General features: G+C 39.2%; 1 protein-coding gene across 1 annotated transcript in view; it reads left to right on the forward strand.

The window, feature by feature from the left end:
- AGO4 (argonaute RISC component 4) overlaps nt 1-27,371 on the forward strand; it is a gene marked incomplete at its 3' end in the record, with an annotated part of 31,938 nt that overhangs the window by 830 nt on the left and 3,737 nt on the right. Inside the window, exons 2-15 of the mRNA XM_084242164.1 lie at nt 5,800-5,965; nt 9,703-9,823; nt 11,026-11,207; nt 11,393-11,529; nt 11,619-11,753; nt 12,415-12,502; nt 15,872-16,019; nt 16,256-16,375; nt 16,503-16,631; nt 16,876-17,009; nt 18,099-18,283; nt 19,494-19,653; nt 22,185-22,500; nt 22,645-22,779. Of these exons, the coding sequence (XP_084098290.1) occupies nt 5,800-5,965; nt 9,703-9,823; nt 11,026-11,207; nt 11,393-11,529; nt 11,619-11,753; nt 12,415-12,502; nt 15,872-16,019; nt 16,256-16,375; nt 16,503-16,631; nt 16,876-17,009; nt 18,099-18,283; nt 19,494-19,653; nt 22,185-22,500; nt 22,645-22,779 (2,156 nt within the window). The remainder of the gene's footprint in view (nt 1-5,799; nt 5,966-9,702; nt 9,824-11,025; nt 11,208-11,392; nt 11,530-11,618; nt 11,754-12,414; nt 12,503-15,871; nt 16,020-16,255; nt 16,376-16,502; nt 16,632-16,875; nt 17,010-18,098; nt 18,284-19,493; nt 19,654-22,184; nt 22,501-22,644; nt 22,780-27,371) is intronic.

A 27,371-nucleotide genomic window follows, 5' to 3' on the forward strand; every position in this document is an offset into this window, starting at 1 on the left:
AGGGCCGGACCCCTGTTTTTCATTGCACTGGCAGGAGGTCCAGAGCCCATGGTAAGGAAGGAGAACTTCCCTCAAATACTTCTCATGACCCCTGAAGGCCAAGAGGCGAAGTTCCCACCCTTTCTCCAAGGCCTGGAAATCTCCTGGAACGTGGATCTTTGCCTCTGTCTGTCTGTCAGTCAGTGTGACAGTCCTGGAGTGTGACAGTCTCGGCTAGTGCCTCACTGACAGGAAAGTTACCAGCCAGCACTAGACCCTTCAATGCCTGAAATTTTCCTGACTGGGTTATGTGTGGCTGAAGGAGCAAATGAAGGAGAAAGTGCTTTGGAAAGTATAATTCCTCCCCTTTGTGAATAGCCTCTGGTTATCTATTATGTCTAAAACAGAAGAAGCATTCTAGGTTGTAACAAATACTCTGCAGGTTGGAGCCTGGTCCTCCCTACTGGAATCCCAGGTTTCTAATGCCTTCACCAAATAGGACAGGGTTAAGGGTTAGAGGGTGTGATAGAATTAACTTTAATATCAAACCTTATCTGCATAGTGAACATAGTTGTAGAGCATTTCATTTTTTCAGAGCATAGAAAATTGAGTTTATGGTTTGAGTTGGGCAACTTTGCAGGTTTGTTTACTTAGAACTTGTTTGCATAGCTGAATGATTAAACCCCACCTTAATTTTTCTGCTTAAAGTATTTCTAAAAGGCCCTCATAATGAAATTTCATATGCCTTTTAAAAATAAATTGGTTTTGTCACATTAATATATTTGATAAACCTTAGTGTGAATATTATGTTGGGTTACTTTAGCTATGTCCCCCAGCTAGAGGCATGATCAGGTCTTTAGGAATGTAACAGACTTCTGTTCAAATCCAATCTAGTAATTTAATAGTTGTATAACCTTGGGCAAATTACTTAATTCCTTTGAACTTTCATTTCCTCATCTATAAAATGAGGATAATAATAGTTATATGCTGCATAATTGTTGTGAGAATGAAATGAGATAATGTATGTGAGACATCTTTTTATAAAAACTAATGCATTCTAAATCCTCAACTAATGTCTCTTCCCTCCCTCCCCTGTTAGTAACTCATAACTGAAGCAACTGTTGCATTTATGAGCTGATATTGAAAGAGACTCTGTAACTGTGCACAAGCTGAATTTCTTGGAAAAGATTAAGCTGGTGCTGTTGGGACATTCCAGGGACCCTTTTTTTTTTTTGTTGTTAGATGTTAGTTTTTGCAGGCTTGCAGACTTATCATTTCAGCTAGGATTGTTCAGATTGTGGAATAGTAATTCTCATTAATCACATTTTAAAGATTCTAATAATGGATAAGCCAAAATGTCATATAGATCTTGCCCATTGACTGGAATATTTTCCTGTCTGCTGTCTAGCAGACTCCTTTTTTAGTGTCACAGTATCTTGGAAATATACTTAATAAGAAGAAGCTGTTTATTGAGCATAGAATCAGAGCAAAGGGATTTGATAGTCCTGTGGGATAATTCATCCAGACTGTTTTAGAACCCAGAGAAACATTGCTGCTTCTTTGTCAAAATACACCTATTTAGTGCTTTGTGCCATCCTCAATTGAAAATCATTGAAGCATTCTTAGTTTTGTGATACTCTTACCCATCCTGTTTCAATTTCTGATATTAACTTGGAAATGTAATTAATTGGGTTACTATTATTTTGGCCTTATTGATGGTAACTTCTATTTTTTACAGTGCTTTGCCATTTGGAAAGAGCTTTTTTTTTTTTTTTTTTTAAGCTATCAGCTCATTTGGTCCTGTGTGAGGTAGGCAAGAGAGGTTTGTTTTTTTTTTTTTAAGATTTATTTGTGCATTCAAGAACTGGGGTACAGGATAGAGGTGCAGGGGATGAGTGGATTCACCAGATACAGAGTGGGAAACAGAACAGTTGGATTTACTGAAGTACACTGCTGAGGGGAGCAGTGGGCAAGACAGGAGAAGTCTGCTGTGCCCTGGCCGACCGGAATCGAACTCATGCTGCAGAGGCTGCGGATAGCTTCACAGAAGCAAGGCCGGTATTATCCCCATTTTACAGTTGAAAGAAGAGGTTCAAAGAGCTTAAATAACTTCATCAAGGTCTCAAGGATGAGTGGTAAAATGAAGATTTGTCTGGGTCATGAGACTCCTCTAGTGCCCTCCTCTTCATTTAAGGCTGACATTCAGTCTATGCTGAGTCATATTTGTTTCCTTTTCAGAAAATGTGATTTTCTGACTTTGTCACCAATCTTGGAGATACCCTCAATATAAAGCCCAGGGATCTTTGAGCACTGACTATAACATTTATGTAAACGGAGTTGTAATAGCTAACATTTATTGAATACTTACTGTTACACATCTATGTTAAGCCTTTTACATACATTGTCTCATGGGATCCTCATAAGAACCCAATGATGGAGATGTTATTGTCACTCCTTACCCATGTTACAGATGAAGAAACTGAGGCACAGAGAGCCCAAGAAAATGGTCCAGCATCATGCAGTTAGGGAGCAGTAAAACCAGGTTGAAACCCAGGTGGTTTGGTTCTAGAGGCTTAGTCACTGCTTTATTTCTTCATGAACAGTTTCCTAACTTCAAGGAAAACAGTTTATGGAATAGAAAACTTTAGAATATAATTTTCCAAGTAAATTTTCTAATCTTATTAAAGGCAATGATCATTCACCTTCTAACTCTTCTCTCTTGCCAAGGAAAAAGAACATATACACTATTTACTTTTCTCTGCTTCTTAATCCCTTTTCTTTCATTTCCTCTGCCTCTATCCCTTTGGCATCAAGTACTTTGGAGAGGTATAGTAGCTACCATATGATTGTGAAGTTAGAGAAGCAAAAGCACTAGATTGGGCATGAGGAGACCTGGATGCTAGTCAGGATTTAAAATCAAAGTCATATGTCCTTGGGCAAGACTCTGGATCCAAGTTCCAAATTTCTATCATAAAGCTGAATTTCTTCCAATTTTATGATACAGTGATTGTTTAAGTGTATCTTGGAATATACGGGACTGGTGTAGCTATGTGATTTAATTGGGTTAATTCAGCATGCCTGTCACATCTGATTATTGACCTCTTACCTTGTTTATAAATGTCTTATCACACCCAAAGTAGATCCCTTTGTATACCAGAAGTGGAATTCAACTTTGTGCAATAATACTATTTTTGTATAAATTATTTTGCTTCAGTGAAAAGTATTGTCAATTAGGCCTCCCTGTTGGTGCAGGGGGTTAAGTCTCAGCACTATGAAGCTATCACCAGCCACTGCAGCAAGTTCAACCCCTGAGCAGGGAGCTGACCCACATGGAGCAGCAAACCTCTCCTGTCTCACCCGCTGCTCCCTTCAGCAGTGTGTTTCAGTAGATCTATCTGTTCTGCTCCTCACTCTGTCTCTGGTGAATTCTCTCACCCCCCACACCTCTGGCCTATACCCCAGTTCTTGTATGCATAAATAAATAAAACTCTTAAAAAAAGAAAAGTATTGTCAGTTGTTGGATTTTAGGAATGGGTTTTTATTAAATTTCTATCTGGAACTTCTAAAGGAGTATTAGTATAGTTCATTTCAACAAGGAGCATGTTCATCCAGATGTTGAATTCCTACAATGTGCTGGTAGTTGAATGAGGTATTGAAGAGAGAGCAGTGACTCGAGGCGCATTTCTTCTAAGAGTTTACAGTCTAGTGGAGGAAACAGAGTAATTTAACAATTTCTTTCTTATAACTTGTGCTAAGTGCTCTTTCAAACAGAAAGTCTTGGGGACAAACCAGTCTGGGAGATTCAGGAAAGGCTTTCCAAGGATATTACACCTGACCTCAGTTTTGAAGGATGAGTAGAACGTAGGGGTAAGATGAATAATAAATTTAATATGTGAAAAGATCTTCAGTAATTTAAGAATTAGTATATGCATGTGTTGATTCTCAATGATAAACACCTAAAATATATATATTTATATCTATAAATAAATATTTATAAATGTATATAACATAATGCAATATTACTTCGATTAAGAAAAAGGAATTAGGGCCTCCCCGGTGGCGCAGCGGTTGAGCGCTGGGTTGCGAAGCTGCCCGCGGCCTCTGCGGTGCCGGTTCGATCCCCGGCTGCTCCCCGGTCACCAGAGGAGGGTCCCACATGGCGCGCAGACCTCCCCTGCCGCCCGCTTCTCCCCTCAGCAGTGTACTTCGGTCCTTCTGCCTGCTCTGCTCCCCGCTCTGACTCTGGTGAATTCTCTCACCCTCCCGAGCTTCTGACTGTACCCAGTGCATGTATAAACGAACAAGCAAACAAACAAACAAACAAATAAATAAATAAAACATGCCTCTATATAAAAAAAAAAAAGATTAAGAAAAAGGAATTAGTATGTGGATATCTATCAACACAAATTTCATTAAAATCTTTGCTTTTATTTTCCTAAGTCATTATTGGACATGAACAACTTCTTGCTTCAACATTTTCTCTCCTTAGTGAATTTTCTTTGTTCTCAATGAAATGCCATAGCAAGAAGAGGACTTGCTGTAACTTTCCGTTGTAATCACAGCCTACTTTATTCAACACCTATTCATAAAGAAAAGATGTTTATTTTTTAAGATCAATGTCCATTTACCCTTATCACCAAAAAGAAGAAAGATTTTTCTGTAGACCAATATCCCAGACTGTGTTCATAAAATCCTTTCCTGCTGAATATTGATAGATGTTTGATTTTTTTTTTTAAAGGAAGATTTTTTTTTTTAAGATGAGAAAGTTCTGGTGGAAAGTAAGTTAATGATGACTTAAACAGATTTATTTGTTACACGACTTTTTAGAGAATTTACTACAATAATGAATATTAGAATTTTAAGAAGGGGAAAGAATATGCAGTTTCTTTAGCTTAGCAATTCTTTCTTTTTGTGGAAAATCTTGTGAACCATCAATGAAATAACTTGGAATGATTGTTCTGTCTCATTCTCAGTACTATTGACATTTTGGACTGGATAATTCTTTGTTGTGGGGACTGTCCTGTGCATTATAGGATGTTTAGCTGTACCCAGGGCCCCCACCCACTACATGGCAGTAGCACCTCCCAAGTTGCGGCAACCCAAAATACCTTCAGACATTTGCCAAATGTTTTCTGGGTGACAAAATCTCCATCAGGCTGAGAACCACTGGTGTAGACTGTACACTCTTTAAGGGCAGGGACTTTGCCTTTTTCTGAGTTCATAGTGCAGGCTAGACATGCAATAAACTAATAAATACTTATTGAAAAAATAAAATAGATCTTGCTATCAGAAAATTTCAGACTGTCAATATTCTAAAAATAATCAGATTATAAACAAAAAAGTCTAGTATTTTTGGTATTATTTTGTTGAAAAATTGATGAGTAAATTGATAAACATATGTGCTGTTTAATCCTGTCTTTCTGTGTGAACTATAATAATACAAGTTAAGTGGAACATGTTGATGACCCCCCAGAGCTTAGAGATGTTTTTATTTTAAAATGAATTACATTCATGTAATTTTTCAAGCCTACCTATAGATCTGCTAATGCTCATAAAAGGTTTTATACAGTGGCCTGCATCTGTGAGGGGTTCATTGTACTGTCAATCTGATTTTGGTGTCTCCCATATTCAAAATAATAGCAACATGGCAAAAACATTTAGAAATCTAGAGAATATTAGGTCAAAATATACCACAAAATCTTCATAGCAAATTATGTTCAGTGAATAATAAGATCTCAATAATTGTAACTTTTATCATCATCGTGAAAGGAATATCATCCATAACCATGTAACTCATCAAATGTCTTTCAATTTCTTCAGGACCTCCAACCAGCCTGTTTCAGCCACCTCGTCGCCCTGGCCTTGGAACTGTTGGAAAACCAATTCGACTGTTAGCCAATCATTTTCAGGTTCAGATTCCTAAAATAGATGTGTATCACTATGATGTGGATATTAAACCAGAAAAACGGCCTCGTAGAGTCAACAGGTAAGGATTAACGAGTAGACATATATTAAAATGCATGTACTTTATTATGGATCATATTGTTTTGTAAATTCTTTCAACATGTAGACTTTGTTTTTTCCTAAGATAAGTTTCTGGATAGCAGGTTTGCTGTCTCATACATGGTTATCATGCACGATCCTAGCAGAGTGTTGGCTATATCGGTGGCCAATCAGTAAATACCTATTGAGTGAAAGAGAAAGGTCACTTTTTCATTGACCAAGGGTACCAGAAGTTTATAAACATAGATGAGACCTTATTGTCTATGGAAAATAGAACAATCTAGAAATTAAAATGTTATAATGTTATTAAGTTTTGATATTGGGCATGTGAAAAGTAACTGTAAAGAGAAGAATCATCCTGAAGTATTAAAAAAGGAAGCTCAGCAAGAAGCCCTGTTTATTTCTAGCATTATCCAAGATAATTAGATGATTTAAGCATTGCCTGTGTGGAAGGAATTTACCAACTCTGAAGACATGCTCTCCTAGCAGATATCCTTACAGTGTGCTGAAAACACCCACTTTCCTTTTCTGTGTTTACACACTGTGATAGTCAAGCAATCCATAATGTTAAGGGCCTTGCTTTTCTAAATATGCTTTTGTTGTCAAATGCTTAATTTTATACTGCTTGGTTTTTTTTCTCCTTATAGATCACTAATTTGACTTCCTGATACAGTTCAGTTTCATGCAAGTCCATAATTTTCTGGTTACTGTATAACTGAGATCAGTAGTACTAGAAGTGGTGCCAATGGCTAACATGGATCCATTCAACATTTTATTTTATTGGGTATTTACTATGTGTCAGATATTATTCTGTGCCCTAGAAATAGGGCATGAATAAAAGGCAAAAGTTTCTACCTTGAGGTGCTTATACTGTAATGGGGGAAGACAAAAAAATAAATAAGCAAATAATACATATTATTTGTTAGGTGATAAGTCCTATGAAGAAAAATAGAACAGGGATAGAGGATAGGAAATGAGGGACATGGGTGTGAGCCACTAAAAACACACACAAACACACATACGCATCCCTAGAGGAGGTGAGGGATTTCTAGATGAATAAAATCCAAGGCAGAAGCAGTAGCTTGCACTGTATATTCAAGAAACAGCAGATAGGCCTGTGTTGCTGGAGTGATTGAAGGGGGGAATGATAGGAGATAAGTTTAGAGAAACTGTAGAGGGCCTGTCAAGTAGAGTCTTAGAGGCAGGATAGAACTTTAGCCTTGCCTCTGATTAGATGCGCGTTGATGTGATGTGTGGTATTATTTTTATTGGATCTTTCTGGTTGCTGTGTTGAAAATGAACTCTAGCAGGTAAGGATGAAAAGCATGGAAATCAAGTAAGGCATTAGACATATGATTTAGATGAAAAACGAAGGTGGCTTGGACTTGGGTAGTAAAAGTAATAGTAATAATAACTGATCAGATATACAAATATTTTATTTTTTATTTTTTTAAAGATTTATTTATTTATTATGTACAAACACTGGGTATGGTCAGAAGTGTGGAAGGGTGAGAGAATTCACCAGAGACAGAGCGGGGAACAGAACAGGCAGACCGACGAAATACACTGCTGAGGGGAGCAGCAGGCGGCAGGAGAGGTCTGAGCGCCAGGTGGGACCTTCGCCTGATCGAACCAGCACTGCAGCGGCTGCGGGCAGCTTCGCAGCCCAGCGCTCAACTGCTGCGCCACCGGGGAGGCCCTATACAAATATTTTAAAGATAGTACCAAGAATAATTGCTGATGGGTTCGACACGGGTATGAGAAAAAGAAATGAGTTGTGATTGACTCTAGGGGTTTTGCCCTGAACACGTGGAAAAATGACGTTGCCATTTATTGGGTTGCGGAAACCCTTGGGATAAGTTAACGGGTGGCCAAAACAGACATGTTTTTGACGTGTTAGGGCTGAGATGTCTTCTAGACATCCCGGTGGAGATGGTGAGCAGGAATCTGAATTCATGAGGTTGGATTCAGGGGAGAAGTCCAGAATGGAGATAAGCATTTGAGTCACCAGCATCCTGGGGGTAAAGCTATGAGACTGGATGAAATATATAGGAAGTGAGTGTGGTTAGAAAAAATAAGACTGATACTGTATGCTAAGGTGCTCCAATATTTAAAAATTGGGAGAGGGCCTCCCCAGTGGTGCAGCAGGCTGAGCACAGCGCTCTGAAGCTGTCCACAGCTGCTGCAGCACCAGTTCGACTCCCAGCCAGCCATGGAGAATCCCACATGGCGAGGCAGACCTCTCCTGTCTTACCTGCTGTTCCCCTCAGCAGTGCTTTCGGTCCATCTGCCTGTTCTGCTCCCAGCTCTGTCTCTGGTGAATCCTCTTACCCTCCTATGACTCTGAATTGTACGCCAGCTCTTATATAAATAAAAAAATAAATCTTAAAAAAATTTTTTTTTAAATTTAAAAATTGGGAGATTAGGAAGTGTCATTAATGACAGTGACATAGAGAGGCCACTGGGATAGAGAAAACCAGGAGAGAATAAGGAGGCAAGGAAAGATGTGTTAAGTTGGGAGAATTTATCATCTAATGTTCAGTGAGCATTACTAAATGGGGAACTCACTGGGGATCTTGATAAAAGCAGTTTTGGTGGAGGAAAAGCGTTACTGAGAAAGTTTAAGAGAGATAGGAGAACAATCAGAAATAACTTCTTCAATGCAAAGGGGAACTAAGGAATGGATGTTCAGATGAAAAGGAAGTGAGTCAACAAAATTTACTTTTTTTTGAGATGGAAAAGACTAAATCATACAGTATGTCCTCACATAACATCATAGACTGATTCTCAAAAACTCTGCCTTTAAGCAAAACAACATATAATGGAACCAATTTTACCACAGGCTAGTTGATATAAACAAGATTTAAAGTTCCTATGGCACATTTCTGGTCATAAAAATCAACAAACTCCAAAATCAAGACCCCAAACACTTCTATTAGTAAACAATAATCTGTAGTCACTCATTCACTTATTTCCCAACATTCTTATTCCAGTCTGGAGTAGTAGATGACCAAAGCCTGTCTCAGAAACTCAGGGCACAGGTGGGAACCAACACTGGACAGGTAATAACTTCATTCACAGGGCACACTCCCACATAGCCACACTCACTCATACTGGGACATTAACCTAAGGTGCATAGCTCTGGTCATGGAGAGAATGTGCAAATTCCACACACAGTCACCCTGGATAGAACTGATTTTTGTCCCCTTCATCAACTTTATAAGGAAATGATGTTGAACAAAATGATATTTTTTGGGGGGACCTGCTGTGTTTGTATGCTGAGGGGAATAATGCAGTAGGGAGGAAAATACTGCTAATTCAGAAGAGAGGAAAATTCCTGGAGTGCTATTCAGGAGCACACCAGAGTAAATAGACTTACTGTGTGACAAGCATCCTTCCAAATACTTTAGGTATATTTATTCACTTCATACCACAACTTTTGTGGTAGGCATTATGACTATCTCACATTTACAAATGTGAGAGCTGAAATAACTAGTCCAGGGTCATATAACTCAGTCACTTAATGACTGAGTGTCCTGGGACTGTTCCCTTGCCCATTCTGGAAAAGCTGTTGTGAAGATTAATTGCTTGAATCAATTGTTTCTTTAACTCTTATTTTTTTCCAACGAGCTGGAGCTACAGTTAGATCATTAGGGTATGGTGATACTTACTGTTCACAATTTCTCAAAGCTAACCTCCACTGTCTCAATTACTGTTAAGGGAGGTAGTAGACACAATGGTGCGTCACTTCAAGATGCAAATATTTGGCGACCGGCAGCCTGGCTATGATGGCAAAAGAAATATGTACACAGCACATCCATTGCCAATTGGACGGGATAGGGTAAGTGTTAGTAGCAAGAAGTATATATTAAACTGAGATCACTTAGTAGTAGTTACATACAGCAAAAAATGTTTCCTTTCCTGGTAACAATTGAATGCTTAGAGGTTTTTTTCTCAGAGTGGTGATAGACTTGTTATTCTGTCCTAAGGACTTGTTATTCTTGTCCTTTAGTTAACTGATAATTGCAAATGAGATGAGCATTAAAATTTTGGTGGTTTATATCATCTTTACACATATTCCAAATTTCTAATATTATTATAGTACCACTTGAATCCGAACACCAGAGGTTTTATAAATTATAGAAAATTATCTAAAACCTACTTATAAAAATAATAACAAAGTAACTTTCAAAAATTTAATTTTAAAATTAGAAAAGTAATGTGTAAATATACACTCACAATAAACTTACTGAGGCTATCTAGAAATGCTGTGGGTCCCTGCCTCTCCACCTACCTGCACCCCTCAATTCCATTTTCCTTTTCAGAGGAATCTACTTTAATAATTTAGTTTATCCTTTCAGATATTTTTATGTGCATTAACTGTTTGTACATATGTTAATGTATATTCTCATTTGTTTGCATATTGTTCTGTGATTTGTTTTTTTCATTTAGCAATATGTTTGGGAGATCTTTCCATTTCTCTGCATTTAAATCTACCTTAATTTTTAAAATCAAATTATTTTTATTGTGGTAAAGTATACATAACATAAAATTACTATTTTTACCATTTTTAAGTGTATAATTCAAGGGCAGTAAGTGTATTTACATTGTTTGGTAATGCTGACCACTATCTATCTCTAGAATTTTTTCATCATCTCAAACTGAAATCTGTACCTATTAAACAATAACCCATTCCTTCCTCCCTCAGTCTCTGTAACCAAAATTCTACTTTCTGCTATGAATTTGACTTTTCAAGATACCTCATATAAATGGAATCATACAAGATTTGTTACTTTCTGTCTGGTTTACTTCACTTAGCATAATGTGCTCAGGGTTCATCCATGTTGTAGTATTGCCCTTATTTTTAAACTTTTGCATAATATTCCTCATTAAATTACCCCCCTATTGATAGGCCCTTAGGTTGTGTCCAGGGTTTTGCAGTTACAAAAGTGTTAAAATAAATATCCTTATGCATATGTTATATTAAATATTCCTAGGAGTTTCCCTAGGAATACATATTTTTTACATATTTTTTCCCCTTAGGTTGATATGGAAGTGACCCTTCCAGGTGAAGGTAAAGACCAAACCTTTAAAGTGTCTGTTCAGTGGGTGTCAGTTGTAAGCCTTCAATTGCTGTTAGAAGCCTTGACCGGGCACTTGAATGAAGTCCCAGATGACTCAGTACAAGCACTTGATGTTATTACAAGACACCTTCCCTCCATGAGGTTAGTACCTTAGTTTGGATTGTTTGCCACAAATATCAGACTTCTCTTGGATGGTTACATTGGAGCCCTTGTGAGGTTTCTTTATAATTTAGAGTTCAAAATTGGTTTTTATTTACAAAGTTGAAAGTGAAATGATAAGCCTTTCAAGTTTTTATGGTGGAACATGTAAACTCTTATTTCTTCAGGTATACCCCAGTGGGCCGTTCGTTTTTCTCTCCTCCTGAAGGTTACTACCACCCTCTGGGAGGAGGCAGGGAGGTTTGGTTTGGCTTTCATCAATCTGTGAGACCTGCTATGTGGAATATGATGCTCAATATCGATGGTAGGATGGAACTTCCTTTACCCATTACTCTTTTGGCTTTTTTTACTCCTTACCTTTCCCTGAAGCTAAGTATCCTTTCTATTTGCCAGTATCTGCAACTGCTTTCTACCGGGCTCAGCCTATCATTGAGTTCATGTGTGAAGTTTTAGACATTCAGAACATCAATGAACAGACCAAACCTCTAACAGACTCCCAGCGTGTCAAATTTACCAAAGAAATCAGAGGTAGGTATTTGCATTACTTTTTCAGAGCATTAGCTATGGAGAGTCAACTCAGCATAGTGCAAGAAGCTCAGGTAGTGGAGTCAGCCACACCTGGGCTTCCATCCCACTCCAGCTTGATCAGTAGGGCCGTGGGCAAGTTACGTAGCCATTGTGAGCCTTGATTTATTCATCTCTAAGGTAAGGATAATTAATGTGTCTTGCAGAGTTGCAAGACTTATAATTAGACTTATAAAGTTTCTAGCACAGTCCTTGGCCCATATCAGGCATTCAATTACTATTACCCTTGCACAGTTAAAAGCTTCCATCTTAACTAAATAATAAAAGTTCATTTATTATTCTTTTGTTTATTTTGTTTATTTGTTATTAGCTATCTTTTCTTGTTAGGATATAAGCTTCTTTAGGGATGTTTCCAGACCTGGAAGCACCCCAATATAACTGATAACTTAATAAATACTTTTGAATGAATTAATAAAGTAGGTTGTACATCTTAAGTTGTCTAACTTCTAATTTTTCCTATGTTGCCTATAGTGAAATTATTACTATGTCCTTGGAAGTTGTGTCCTTTATAATGTAAATACTTTTCTAAAGACAACTTTCAAATCTGTTTTTGTCACTATGATTTCAATTAATGCTGATGTTTTGACTTTTTTTTAATCTTAAGGTCTTAAAGTTGAGGTGACTCATTGTGGACAGATGAAACGAAAATATCGAGTTTGTAATGTGACTAGACGGCCAGCCAGTCACCAAACGTATGTTCACCACATTTAAAATAATACCATTACATTTTGGTAGCAGAAGCAGCAGCTATATTCATTTGAGAAATGGGTATTCCGTATTGCAATTTTCAAAATTGCTGAGATCTGTACTTTAAGCACCAGACCTTTAAAAAATTAATATTTTTGATAGAGATATTTCTAAAACATTTCCCAGCTTGAATTAATTTCACCTCTTAAATAGAGTATGCTCAACATAGATCAGCTTTTATTTAATGAGTCAGGGACATCACCAGTATCATTTATTATACTCCTGTAATTCTCAATGCATAACCAAAAAGGTCTGTTGAGGCTATAAATAATAGAACACTGTCATGGGAAGATACCTACTGCTTTATGAGCTGTAGCTCTTTCTACACAACTGTAGATTTTCTTATAGCCAGCTGGTGCTCATTGCAGTTGGCAGTGTGTATGACTTGCCTCCAGTACCACACTCATTTTCAAATTTCCCAGTGTCACTTTTCTAATCACCCAACTTCTTATCCACTGTGAACTATGTCTCATGAGAAAGTATATACAAAAGTGTTTTTTAGATGATCATATATATAAGTTTAATTCCTGTAATCATATCATTAAACTCATATCTGACTTAAATATTGGCTTTTCTAAGTAGAGTGTAAACTTAAATATTTCAGTTTTGCTTTCAATTACTCAGAAGATTTTTTTCAAACTTTAGTGATCAAAATCACCTGGAGGGCTTTGTTCTTGATAGCTGAAGTTTTTTGATGGCCTCTAGATAAATTTGGTATATTAATTCAGTCTAATTTGAGTAAACTCTTCAGTATGAACTCATGTACACATTACATGGATTTTTTAAGAGTAATAAAGTATTATTCCATGTGTTCTTCATAAAATACCATTGACTTATTCTCTAGGGTGAAAAATATTACCAAAACTTTATGAAATCATTATTGAATTATAGCATTTTTAAAGAATGGTGTCTTTTCCATTATTACTTTTACATAATCCATATGAATATTGGGCCTCTCTGGTGGCATATGGGTTGAAGTCTCAGCACTATCAAGCTATGGCCAGCCACTACAGCATGATCCCCAGCCAGGGAACTAACCCACATGGCTCAGCAGACCTCTCCTGTCTCACCTACTACTCCCCTCAGCAGTGTATTTCAGTAGATCCACCTGTTCTACTCCCCACTCTCTCTGGTGAATCTTCTCACATCCCACACCTCTGGCCTGCACCCCAGTTCTTGTATACATAAATAAATAAAAGTAAATCTTAAAAAAAAATAATTATACTTACAGACCAATATAATCGTTACTTGGAAATTGGTGATATTCATTGCATTGTGACTTTGTGTAGCAATAACAGTGAAGAAAGCAAGATTAAAGTTACTGTTGTGCCTGGTATTTGAGATAATTTGCCCATTCAAAGAGCCAAATAAGAGAATCTCTTAAATAAAGCATTCTAGTTTATACCAGATATCCTGGTGCAGTCTCAATTTCATGTATTTGGAAATCTTGTTGCCTCCAAATTCATATATATTTGTCCTGGTTTGGGGATCTGAAAATGTGGCCCCCATAGCAGTTATACTCATTTTACAAAAAGTTTTCTTACAGAAATAAATCCTCTCTGTGCTTTGCCCTGGCTCCTTATTTGAGTTTAATCATCTATAAAAAGCCAAATATATAAGAGAATATATTTGTATCAAGAGATTGGCAGCTCTTTTTTTAAATTTAGGTAGCATTGTTTTACATTGTTGTTGGTATTTTGGAAGAAATACCAGCTTGTGGTGTAATAGGCTTCTCCCGGTGCCGTTACCCCACTTCCAGTGCTGTTACCACAGCGCTCCCACCACCCAAGCAGATACAGTCCACCACCATAGTCTACCGTGCTTCTTCCCTGTTGTTAGCTCTTTTTTTTTTTTTTATAGAGTCATGTTTTATTTATTTGTTTGTTTGTTTTTTTGTTTATACAAGCACTGTGTACAGTCAGAAGCGCGGGAGGGTGAGAGAATTCACCAGAGCCAGAGTGGGGAGCAGAGCAGGCAGAAGGACCGAAGTACACTGCTGAGGGGAGCAGCGGGCGGCAGGAGAGGTCTGCACACCATGTGGGACCCTCCTCTGGTGGCCAGGGAGCAGCCGGGGATCGAACCGGTGCCGCAGAGGCCGCGGGCAGCTTCGCAACCCAGCGCTCAACCGCTGCGCCACAGGGGAGGCCCCCTGTTGTTAGCTCTTAACTGACCTGCATATTTTCTAGTTCTGCAGCTTCTTTTTTTTTTTTAGATTTATCTATTTATTTATTTATTTATTTATTTATTTATTTATTTATTTATTTATATTTTATTTATTTATACAAGCACTGGGTACAGTCAGAAGCGCGGGAGGGTGAGAGAATTCACCAGAGCCAGAGCTAGAAGCAGAGCAGGCAGAAGGACCTAAGTACACTGCTGAGGGGAGCAGTGGGTGGCAGGAGAGGTCTGCTCGCCATGTGGGACCCTCCTCCGGTGGCCAGGGAGCAGCCGGGGATCGAACCAGCACTGCCGAGGCTGTGGGCAGCTTCGCAACACAGTGCTCAACTGCTGCACCACCGGGGAGGCCCTGCAGCTTCTTTTTCTTTTTAATTCTTTCTTTCTTTTTTTAAAAATATTTATTTTTATTTATTTATGTATACAAGAGCTGTGGTGTAGGCCAGAGGCGTAGGGGGTAAGAGGACTCACCAGAGACAGAGTGTGGAACAGAACAGGCAGATCTACTGAAATACACTGCTGAGGGGAGCAACCCGTGAGACAGGAGAGGTCTGCTACACCATGTGGGTAGCTCCCTGGTTGGGGATCAAACTTGTGCTGGAGTGGCTGCCGATAGCTTCATAGTGCTGAGACTCAACTCCTTGCACCACCAGGGAGGCCCATCTTTTTTTTTTTTTTTAAGATTTATTTATTTATACAAGCACTGGGTACAGTCAGAAGCGTGGGAGGGTGAGAGAATTCACCAGAGCCAGAGCGGGGAACAGAACAAGAAGACTGAAGAAGTACGCTGCTGAGGGGAGCAGGGGGCAGCAGGAGAGGTCTGCGCGCCATGTGGGACCCTCGCCCGGCGGCCGGGGATCAAACCAGTGCTACAGAGGCTGTGGGCAGCTTCGCAACCCAGCGCTCAACCGCTGCGCCACCAGGGAGGCCCAAGGCCCATCTTTTTAAAATTTTTCTTGTCCTAGCTTCAGCAAACTTGAAAAATCCAGTCGAATCACTGTTCTGATTAAGTACTAAAATAACAAGATAAATGTTCACATAAAGATTGACATTTTTAAGCGACTGATCAAAGTAGAAAATGTTAGACTTTTGTTTGTTTAAAAAAAGAAACAGTTCTAAAACGACATTCTCTCCTTTAGATTTCCTTTACAGCTAGAGAATGGTCAAGCTATGGAATGTACAGTAGCTCAATATTTTAAACAAAAGTACAGTCTGCAACTGAAATACCCCCATCTTCCCTGTCTCCAAGTGGGACAAGAGCAAAAGCATACATACTTGCCACTTGAGGTAAGCTCAATTAACTTTTCTTTCCCCAGTCTGCCAGTCTCTTGAGTGAGTTTTTTTTTTCCCTCAAAAAGTCATATTTTAAGCTAGTGATAGAACTTAGTACTGATTTCTAAAATATTGTGGACAGATCACTTCACTAGTTGCATTTTCTTTTTTTTGAGCTGGAAGATATGGTTTGGCAGAAGCTTAAACTATAGGCACCCATTACACAGGCTAATTTTTCTTTGCCTCTGTAGGTCTGTAATATTGTGGCAGGACAGCGATGTATCAAGAAGCTCACAGACAATCAGACTTCCACCATGATCAAAGCCACAGCAAGATCTGCTCCTGACAGGCAGGAAGAAATCAGCAGACTGGTCAGTAAGGCATGGTCTTTGAGATAAACTAGCTTTAAGAAGAAAAAAAAAGTCAAAACAATAGAAGCCACCTGATGGGACACAGTTACTCTTTGGTTTTATATATGCAGGCTTTCCTGTTCTTTAGGTGAAGAGTAACAGCATGGTGGGTGGACCCGATCCATATCTTAAAGAGTTTGGCATCGTTGTCCACAATGAAATGACAGAGCTCACAGGCAGGGTACTCCCAGCACCAATGCTGCAATACGGAGGCCGGGTAAGTTTTTTGTTTTATTCAGTAAGTTCCTTTGAACAACCAGTCAAAAAGAGAATATTCCACTGTTTTTCCACTGTGACAGACTGAGTTGATTTGTCATTTTGCTCAAATTGCTCCTTGTCCTTTGGCTAATATCAAATAGAGTTTTGCTTATCCCCTCACCAATTTTAAAATGGCCTTAGATTGTAATGTCTTTTCTCTTTTCTTTTGTTTCTTTTTTTGTTTTTGTTTTTGTTTTTTAAAGAATAAAACAGTAGCCACACCCAACCAGGGTGTCTGGGACATGCGAGGAAAGCAGTTTTATGCTGGCATTGAAATTAAAGTCTGGGCAGTTGCTTGTTTTGCGCCTCAGAAACAATGTAGGGAAGATTTACTAAAGTGAGTATCTTCATATTTTCAGCTTAGTAATATCCCTTCCAGATATGAAAATACCATCTTTACGTGAATGTGCTGAGAGCACCGGCACTAATCCCTAACTCCTACAGTGCCACCATTTGGCTATAGGATAAAGACCTTGTGTTACAGTAAATTGCAAACTTAGGAATTACATTAAGAATCTGACTCAGCTTCCTTGCATTTAGAGCAGAAATTTGTGACTAACAAAAAGACTGGTTGGCAAGTTCTTGAGTTCTCAGCATAGCCTTCTTTGTTATTAATTGTATCTTTTTCTGCTAAGATAAAAACTAGTTCATTTTAATCATTATTTACTAATGAGCTTATTTGACTGTAGGGTTACCACACCAGGTCAGTGAGTCATATCTTACAGATGCAGTGATGGAGATAGAAATTAGTAAGAAGAGTAGAAAAATTAAAGCAGGGAAAGGGCACTGGAATGAAAGAAAGGAATGCTACAAAATATTGGCAAGCACATAAAGTATTCCCAAAGATTAAGTAACTTCTTAAATCTCAAATTTAAATCCTCACAATGAATTTTGCTTTTTTGAAGTGACTATTTCTTTTGACAGTGTGACTAAATCAAGTCTGTTACCAGTTTGAATATAATCCTAAATACGTTGATTTTGTGACAGTGTGTTTCCTTGTTCTCAATTGAATACAAATGTTCCTAACTATTCTTGTACCAGGATTATCAAAATATACACTATTTGAAAAGTTGACTTTGTTTTTTCTTCAGTGCAGAGTTACCAACTGCACTGTATTTTGTGGTGGTGTTTTTTTTTTTTTTTTTTAATCTTTGGATGGGAATAGTGACATTCTAGTTCTTGGGACCCAGCTGAGGTATAGTTATTTAAAACTTAAAAATGATAACCTGATAACTTAATGATACAGGTTCTTCTTGTAATTGTAGTAATGTGATTATCAGTCTATTTTGGGCAACCAGTTAAAGTTTATTTGTTTCAGATTTTAGATAAGAATTTACAGGATTTTTAGTGGAAATATCTTAAAGGGAAATGCAGGCAAAATGTACTCTGAAATGAAAGCGCTGTGCCACTGGTTCTATTTTAACAGGAGTTTCACTGACCAACTCCGTAAAATTTCTAAGGATGCGGGGATGCCCATCCAGGGTCAGCCATGTTTCTGCAAGTATGCACAAGGTGCAGACAGCGTGGAGCCCATGTTTAAGCATCTGAAAATGACCTATGTGGGCCTACAGCTGATAGTGGTTATCTTGCCTGGGAAGACACCAGTATATGGTATGGACACTTTTAATGTTGAATGAGGGATGATTTCAAGTAATATCAGTTGGGAGAAACCGTGTTATGCTGCAGTCACAGACAACCCCAAACTCTTGAGGGGCTCAAAACAGCAAAGGCTTTGTTATGCCGTGTGTCTGCTAAGGTCAGACTGTGGTCTCTTGGTGTCATCTGATCATTTTTCATCTTGGATGCAGATTGGCACAACAGTCACTATCTGGAATGTTGCTGGTCCCATGGCAGAGAGAAGACAGAGCTCTGAAGGGCTTTTAATATCTTGCAATTTCTTGGTCACAACCGGCTACATGGCTCTTCTGACCTAGGTTGGGGTGGCGGTGGGTGGGTGAGTGGGAAGTGTCAGGTGAAGGGGTCTGTGGGACTTGGTGCTGGGAAATGCAGTGGGAGTGAGGGCTGGAGCATACAGTGTAGCTCTACCATAGTCCCCCAAGCAAGGAGGGTTGGAATGTTTGATGAAAAGTATCGAGGAATCAGACCAGGAAAGAGTGGGGAGCCTACCACATTCAGGAAAGGAGGGTTTAGTTAGTATCTATTAAAAGAATGATGCATAGTTCTTTTGTCTGTCATCTAAGTGAGGGATTTAAGAACTACAGACCAGCCTTTTGAACTTTGTCAGATGTCTTCAACCCTCTCTTTGTTGCTGCTTTTGTTAACTTCTGTTTATCACTAGTCTTTAAAGTGGGGAGAAGTGAAGAAAAAAAAAGTCTAAAATTAAAAGGGTAGGCTTGTGTAATGAGAGGGAGAAACTGGGGAGACTGGTTCCTGTGGGAAAGGGAACCTCAAGGAACTGAGTGGCAGCAGGAAAAAGGAAGGAAATGAACTGGCTTGGAGACCCCAGGGTGGTAGGGTCAGGGGAGAGAAGAAAAAAGAGGAAGTGTCTATTAAACTGGAGAAGAAGTCACCCTGGTGGGGGTAGCGGGTGAAAGGATCAGATGTGAAAAGTATCTCACATATTGTAGACTCTATTGTAAGCACTTTATAAATATTAATGTGCAGTTCCCCCTCCACTCTTAGTAATTAGAAGAATATTTGAAAATGTTAAAATTAACGAACTTACATACAATTGAAGAGGTTTGAACCTGTACTTCTAAAACAGTGTGTAGACCAGTATTACCTCAATAAAATTAATAATTAAAAATAAATAAAATGCACTACTTAAATTTTTTAAAATATAATTATCTTGTTTTTTTAGCGGAAGTGAAACGTGTTGGGGATACCCTCCTGGGTATGGCCACACAGTGTGTCCAGGTAAAAAATGTGGTGAAGACTTCACCTCAAACCCTTTCCAACCTTTGCCTGAAGATAAATGCAAAGCTTGGAGGAATTAACAATGTACTTGTACCTCATCAGAGGTAAGATTCTGAACTTTTCCCCCACTTTTTTATTAAGATCTAACTTAACATAATTTATGGTAAAGCCTACAAATCTCAAATTTGCATCTCAAATTGTTCTTATATATGTACATACTCATATAATCATTACCCATATTAAGATATAAACTACTTCCAGCACCTCATCAGGCTTCCTTGTGGCCTCTACAAATAGATAACCCACCCAGGGTAACCACTATTCTCATCTTTATTAATCTAGATTAGTTTTGCCTGGTTTTGAGTTTCATATAAATGGAACCATACAGTATGTACTATTTATGTCTGTCTTCTTTTGTTCAGTATTATGTCTCTGAGATTCATTCATGTTGTTAAGTATTTTATTTTTTGTTGTTATATATTCATTATATAAATATACCACAATGTTTCAATTTAGTCTACCACTGATGGATATTCTTATACAGTCTTTATTCAATTCTTCTACATTTTGGAGAGACTGAAGTACTCTTTCTTTTGTGTATCCAGGAGAACAATTGCCTAGTTACAGAGGACTCCTAGATTTAGCATTGATAGATACTGTCAAATAGATTTTCAAAGTGGTTGTATCAATTTACATTTCCAGTATTCTCACCAATACTTGGTAGTATCAGTCCTTTTAATTTTAGCCATTTTGGCTGGAGGATACTAGCATTTCATTATAATTTTCATTTGATTCCTCTAGTGGCCAATCATGTTGATCATTTTTTTTATATGCTTACTGACTATTTGTACATCATCTTTTGTGATGGGCCTATTCATTCCTTTGCCCATTTCTTGTATTGGGTTGTTAGTCTTTTCATTAAGCTGTGGTTTCCTTATCTATTGAGATTATGTCTGACTTATCAATTCTAAAATGTTTTCATGTGAAAGTTATTTGGAAGTTAAATTTAGGAAGAAAGTTAAATTTAGGGCTGTGGTATTTAGTCATCGCCATACTTGAGAAGAAAGTGAAATTGAGGGCCACCCCGGTGGCGCAACGGTTGAGCGCTGGGCTACAAAGCTGCCTGCAGCCTCTGCAGCACCGGTTTGATCCCCTGCCACCAGCGAGGGTCCCATATGGCGCGCAGACCTCTCCTGCTGCGACCGCTGCTCCCCTCAGCAGTGTACTTCGGTCCTTCTGCCTGTTCTGCTCCCCACTCTGGCTCTGGTGAATTCTCTCACCCTCCCGCGCTTCTGACTGTACCCAGTGCTTGTATAAATAAATCTTTAAAAAAAAAAGAAAGAAAGTGAAATTGAGTACAGTCCTCTTACACAATCATCACAATTCTCATTTTTGTCCTTGATTGAAAGTTCTAGGCAAATAAATCCTTCCTGCAACATTGGTAGATGAGCTATACAGGCTATAAAGAAGGTGATCATAAAGTCTGAAATCATTTAATTTTCCTCCAAAACAAAATAGTCAAGTGGCTTAGAATACATACTTTGGTGTCCTACTTCCTGGGCTTGGATTCCAGCTTTACCTCTTCCTAGCTGTGTAATCTTCAGCAAATTCCTTATTCTGTTATGTCTCTGGAAATTTGAGATAACAGTTGTACCACCCTTAAAATTATTATGAGGATTAAGTGAGTTCATATTTGTAAAGTGCTTAGCACAGCAGCTGGTACATAATATATGGAAGCTGGTATTTGTGTATAGGTTATGTATGTGTGTTCTCTGTTACACTGCTCTGTGCTAGTTTTGTGTTGTATGATGATATGTATTTAGAGAAATACAACACAGCTTCTGCTGTCATGGAGGTACCTCTTCTTTACTATCTATTACATGAGATTTTCACATTGGGGATCCCTTCCAGATTATACTATAACAATCAATACTTAGTCCCATATTCTAGCTTTAAGAATTTACTAGAGACGCATGCATGACATTTACGCCTTAATTCCTTATATAAATCAGTACCAAATAAATTAATTCATTCTTTCAACAAATATTTATTTAGTGAGTTCCAACTGTGAACTAGGTGGTGTTCTAGGCACTAGGGATATAAGACAAAACAAAACAGAATTTCTGCCCTTTTGGAATTTACATTCTAGGGGTGTGTGTGTGTGTGTGTGTACAATAAATGAATTATGTGGTTATGAGTGATAAATACATTGGAGAAGAATAAAATAGGGAAGGAGATAGACTAGATTATCATCCTTAAAACTCACACCTTAAAAAGAATTGGGGATTTACTTCTAGCCATGTGTCTTCTTCAATTCCGTATTTGTTACAGAAATCCCAGAATCTTGAGAGAGCTTGTTTTGGGAAAGTTTTCCCTTTACACATATAGATTTTGTTAAATTTTTTCTATTTATTACTATCCCCTTTCAACTACTACAGAAGAACCATCTTGATGTCAGCCAATTTAGATTCATTGTATTGGGTAGCACAGAGACTCTCAGGACCTGAAAATTCTTTCCCAGCGGTACAGGTCTTTATTCTCATATATAAATCTGTGATTGTATCTGGTGATCTTGCTAAACCCAAACATTTTCATCTGTATGTCTCAGTGGTTATGTCTCCTTAAATCTGTGCAGGCCCTCGGTATTCCAGCAGCCTGTCATCTTCCTGGGAGCGGATGTCACACACCCCCCAGCCGGGGATGGCAAGAAACCTTCCATCGCTGCTGTTGTAGGCAGTATGGATGGCCACCCCAGCCGGTACTGTGCCACCGTCCGGGTGCAGACCTCCCGCCAGGAGATCTCCCAGGAGCTCCTCTATAGTCAGGAGGTAATCCAGGACCTCACTAACATGGTTCGAGAGCTGCTGATCCAGTTCTACAAATCCACACGCTTCAAACCCACAAGGATCATCTACTACCGTGGAGGGGTGTCTGAGGGACAAATGAAACAGGTACTTTCATCATCCCATAGTTGCCCTTTGAGTCTTCTGGGTGTCCGTGAAAGAACTTCCTCCCATCTACTACCCTGGATAAATCTTATCTGAGGGACACCAGGTGAGGTCTCAATTAAATATCATTTATTTTCTATCTCCTAGGTAGCTTGGCCAGAACTAATAGCAATTCGAAAGGCATGTATTAGCTTGGAAGAAGATTACCGGCCAGGAATAACTTATATTGTGGTGCAGAAAAGACACCACACACGACTCTTCTGTGCAGATAAAACAGAAAGGGTAAGAACATAGGATTGGCTTCACTATCTGACACAAATGAATGTGTTTTTGAATGAGTGTACATACAGTCCTTTTATTATAAAAAGGAAAAGTGCCTAGTAATAATTTGGTAAATATACCAACTACAGTTGGGCCTGGACAATGGACCTTGAATGACAGAAGTTAAGACTGAATATTTCTATGTGACAGAAATGCTGGTTTCTAGAGTTGGTGGAGAAGATGCCCAGTACATGTGATACAGAGAACCCCCAAAGGGCAGGCTTATCTGTTTGGACTTAGGGCCATTTGTTACTTTCTGCTATCAGTGCCTGAGGCATCGTTTGAGGGTATAAATAGGAATTTCTCTTCCAGATAATTGTGCATCAGTGCAATTGATGTGTATGGTAGAAACTTTATAATTCTTGGGTATAAACTTTAAATGGTTATGATGTCACACTGCTAACCATGGGCAAGTTACTTAACTTCTCTAAGCCATAATATTATCTCAAGAGTAAAATGTAATAAGAACAATACCTATCTCACAGCGTTGTTGTATGTATTAAATTAATAAATGAATGTTAATTTGGGGTACACCTCCCAGTCTTGGTCAAAGGTATTTTGTGTAACCTATCCAGCTATAATCTGATACTTATATGTAAAGTAGGTAAGTTGCAGGTACATAATGTTGGTTGACTTCACTTCTGTGATATTTTTTCTAATATTACTTCATCTTTTCCAGGCTCTCCCTGATCCATCCCCAGGGAGACCAGTTCTTTCTATTGCCTAATCTTGTGGGTCACTCCCATTATTTTCTAGTACACCCTTAGTTTTTGTCTTTAATCCAAGGCTGAGCTGTGTCTTTTTTTTTTTCCTGAATCATTAGAGAACTAAGTTTTCTCCTTGGGCTCCAGATCCACTAGTCAGCTCAGATTTAAAATGCTGTCATCTAAATTGCCCAAACCCTGGGCCTCCCCGGTGGCGCAGCGGTTGAGCGCTGGGTTGCAAGTGTCCCACATGGCGCGCGGACCTCTCCTGCTGCGCCCGCTGCTGCGCCCGCTGCTCCCCTCAGCAGTGTACTTCGGTCCTTCTGCCTGCTCTGCTCTCCGCTCTGGCTCTGGTGAATTCTCTCACCCTCCCGCGCTTCTGACTGTACCCAGTGCTTGTATAAATAAATAAATAAATAAATCTAAAAAATAGATTAAAAAAATAAAATAAAACCTTTATACTCTTCTCAGTTCCCCAACCCTACCCATGATGCCTTCATTGCCAACAGTCTACATTGCCAACAATCAAACAACCTATTTCCCCAGAAAACAAAATACAGAAGGTATGAATTTTCTCAGGTTCCTCTCCTCTTTCAAACTGAATGAAATCTTGTTTTCTCATCTCCTTCCTTGAATCTCAGGCCACCCTTTCTACCTTTGTTTTCTTTCCCCCACCAGTGCTTTTGTGCCTTACCCTTTATGCCTTCACCAGGATCGCATTTCAATAATTACCAATTATTTTCCAAAATTTCCATCTTTCCCATCCTACTGGCTTCCTTTCTCTGCATCCTCTAACATTGCCTATCTCTTCTTCAATCTCCCTAAAAAACACCCCTTCAGGGCCTCCCCGGTGGCGCAGCGGTTGAGCACTGGGTTGCGAAGCCGCCCGCGGCCTCTGCAGCGCCAGTTCGATCCCCGGCTGCTCCCCGGCCACTGGAGGAGGGTCCCACATGGCGCGCAGACCTCTCCTGCCGCCCACTGCTCCCCTCAGCAGTGTACTTCGGTCCTTCTGCCTGCTCTGCTCCCCGCTCTGGCTCTGGTGAATTCTCTCACCCTCCCGCGCTTCTGACAATACCCAGTGCTTGTATAAATAAATAAATAAATAAATCTAAAAAAAAAAAAACAAAAAACACCCCTTCACTCTGCTTCGCCTTCCTCTACTTGCCATCTTACCTTTCCTTCCTTTCCTGACCAAACTTTTAGGAAAACGTGACTTTCTGTGTGTTCCTTCTCACACACTTCAATTCTTTGTAGCTTGACTTCACTCTCAGGGACTCCGCTGAGGTTCTCTCAATGACTTGTTCATTTCAAATCCAGGGATAGACAGCTTGCCATACCCACCTCTTTGCTATACCTAAGTACCTTCTTTGACTTCAGCAGTAGTGACTTTCCAAGTTCACTAGCTACCTCTAAAACCAGGATTTCCTTCACTCCTCTTCCTCCTTTTGTCCACTAAATACTGATATTTCCTGGTGCTTCATTCTCCTCCTCCTTTTCTCAATTTTGACTCTTTTTAGTATTACCCACTTTTCTGGATTCACTTGTTTGTGGGTTCCTAAGTCTATATCTGCAGCCCCAAGCTCCAGACCTGCACTTGCAATTATCTACCAGACATATTTACTTAGATGCTCTGTAGCCATTATCTTGGTAGCTTGTAAAGATTTATTTTTTCCACTCATGTTACACATTCTTTGTGGCTTTTCGGCAGCTGTGACCCTGCCATCCTCCCTTTGGAACCTAGGCTGACAGAGAAGCCTCTCTCTGGAACACTGCCAGTTATTGTAGCAGAGGGGAGAAAAGATACAAGACAAGCCTGTGCTGGCTCTTAAAGCCTTTGCCCAGAAGTAACACATTTCAGGCCACATTTTATCAGCCAAAGCAAGTTACTTGGCCACTCCTGAGTTAATTGGGTGGGGATGTATAATCCTCCCCCAGGGAGGGGCACAGCAATATTTGGCACCAGTGGTACAATCTTCCACAGGCATTTCAAGCAGAACACGTCTAAACCTTTTACTTAATGTTTTATCCCCATCCAAAACCTATTCCTCCCCCCACCCCTATTTTCCTTTTCTTCTGTTACTTGGCATCACTGTTTATTATATCAGCCAAGGTAGAAACTTCAGAGTTGTGTTTAAATTCGTTTCCTCTTTTCCTGTCCCCCCATGTCCAGTTGGTCAAACAGTCTTGTGTGTTCCGCCTGAAATCCCTTGTCTCAGTTCTTCCTCTTCTTTGTTCTTTCTGCAATAGGCAGAACTTTTCTGTGTTTCGGGAGACTCCTATCCCTCTGCCTGGCCCCATTCCTTCTTCACCTGCTGACAGGGCCAGGCTTTAAAAATACAGACCTTATCCTACCACTCCAGTGCTCACAAATGTTCACATATCCCCCATTAATGGCCTACCAAGCACATAGGGTATTCAGTGTTTTCCCAAAGTAGCCAAAACATAGCACTTTAGTTTAATCATACTTGTCCCCATACACCTTCCATTGCCTCTATACATTCTGTGTTTTTATCCCTGGAATGATTGTTCCTTTTAAACTCATTTTTTATTAAGGCATAATACAAATACAATAACGTTCACCCCTTTTAGTGTACTGTTCTGTAAGTTGTGACAAATACATATATAGTTGTATAACCACCTCAGTGAAGATATGGGATGATTCTGTCACACACACAAATTCTCTCATGCCCTTTTTGTGGTCAACCCTTCTCTCACTTAATAGTCCCTGACAAGGGCCTCCCCGGTGGCGCAGCAGTTGAGCGCTGGGCTGCGAAGCTGCCTGCAGCCTCCGCAGTGCCAGTTAGATCCCCGGACCCTTGATCCCAGCCCCTGGGCAAGGGTCCCACATGGCTCGCAGACCTCTCTTGACGCCTGCTGCTCCCCTCAGCAGTGTACTTCGTCGGTCTGCTTATTCTGCTCCTCGCTCTGGCTCTGGCTCACCTTCTGGCGCTTCTGACTGTACCCAGTGCTTGTATAAATAATTAAGTAAATTAAAAAAAAAATAGTCCCTGACAACCACTGATGTGAATTCTGTCCCTATAGTTTGTTTTTCCTGAATGTTCTATAAATTGAATTCCATCATTTTTGGTCTGGTTCCTTTTACTTAGCACAATATATTTAGGATTCATCCAAGTTGTCATATATCATGTCATGTCATATCATATCCAAGAATGAGTAGTTTTTTTCTTTTTATTGCTAAGTAGTATTTTATGGTATGGATGAACCATGGTTTATTTATCCATTCCTGATTGTAAAGGATGTTTCCCCCTGGGGTGGGGTTCTCATTTTCATCCCATCCACCTTTTCAACTATTACTTATCCTCTATTCTTTCCTCCCACCAGCTTTCCCCCAAATCTTCCATAATGCTCTTATCACATTGCAATGAAGTTCTTTATAGTTTTCGTGAAAGGCTGTAGGGCAAGTTCATTTGTTCCCTCTCAATCCTTCAGCCCTAATATCTGCCAAATTGATATTTGACTATCAATTCAAATAATTGTTGCATTGAACATACCTGGACTCTCCCCCCATCTTTACCTCATTTAGTTCTCTTCTAGAGAGTATAATGCATTTTAAGGAAGGGATTCAAGTAAATTTAGGAAATGCTATATACTCCATTTTCCTTTTAAAGGTCAAACATTACTAAATACATGTTCTAAGAAGTCATTCAATGGAAAAGCCTTTTTAAATTTTTCAAATTTGTTTGACCATTAACTACCTAAACACATCTTGCAGAACTAACACTCCTAAAGCACACGCTTTGTCAAACAGTAGTAGACCTATTATAATGTAGTCCCTCTTGTCCAGCTGGTCCTCTTTTCCAAGTTCACATATGAATTGCTAGAATGAGA

This window comes from Talpa europaea (genome assembly GCF_964194135.1).
Source record: "Talpa europaea genome assembly, chromosome: 9".
Taxonomy (NCBI): Eukaryota; Metazoa; Chordata; class Mammalia; order Eulipotyphla; family Talpidae; genus Talpa; species Talpa europaea.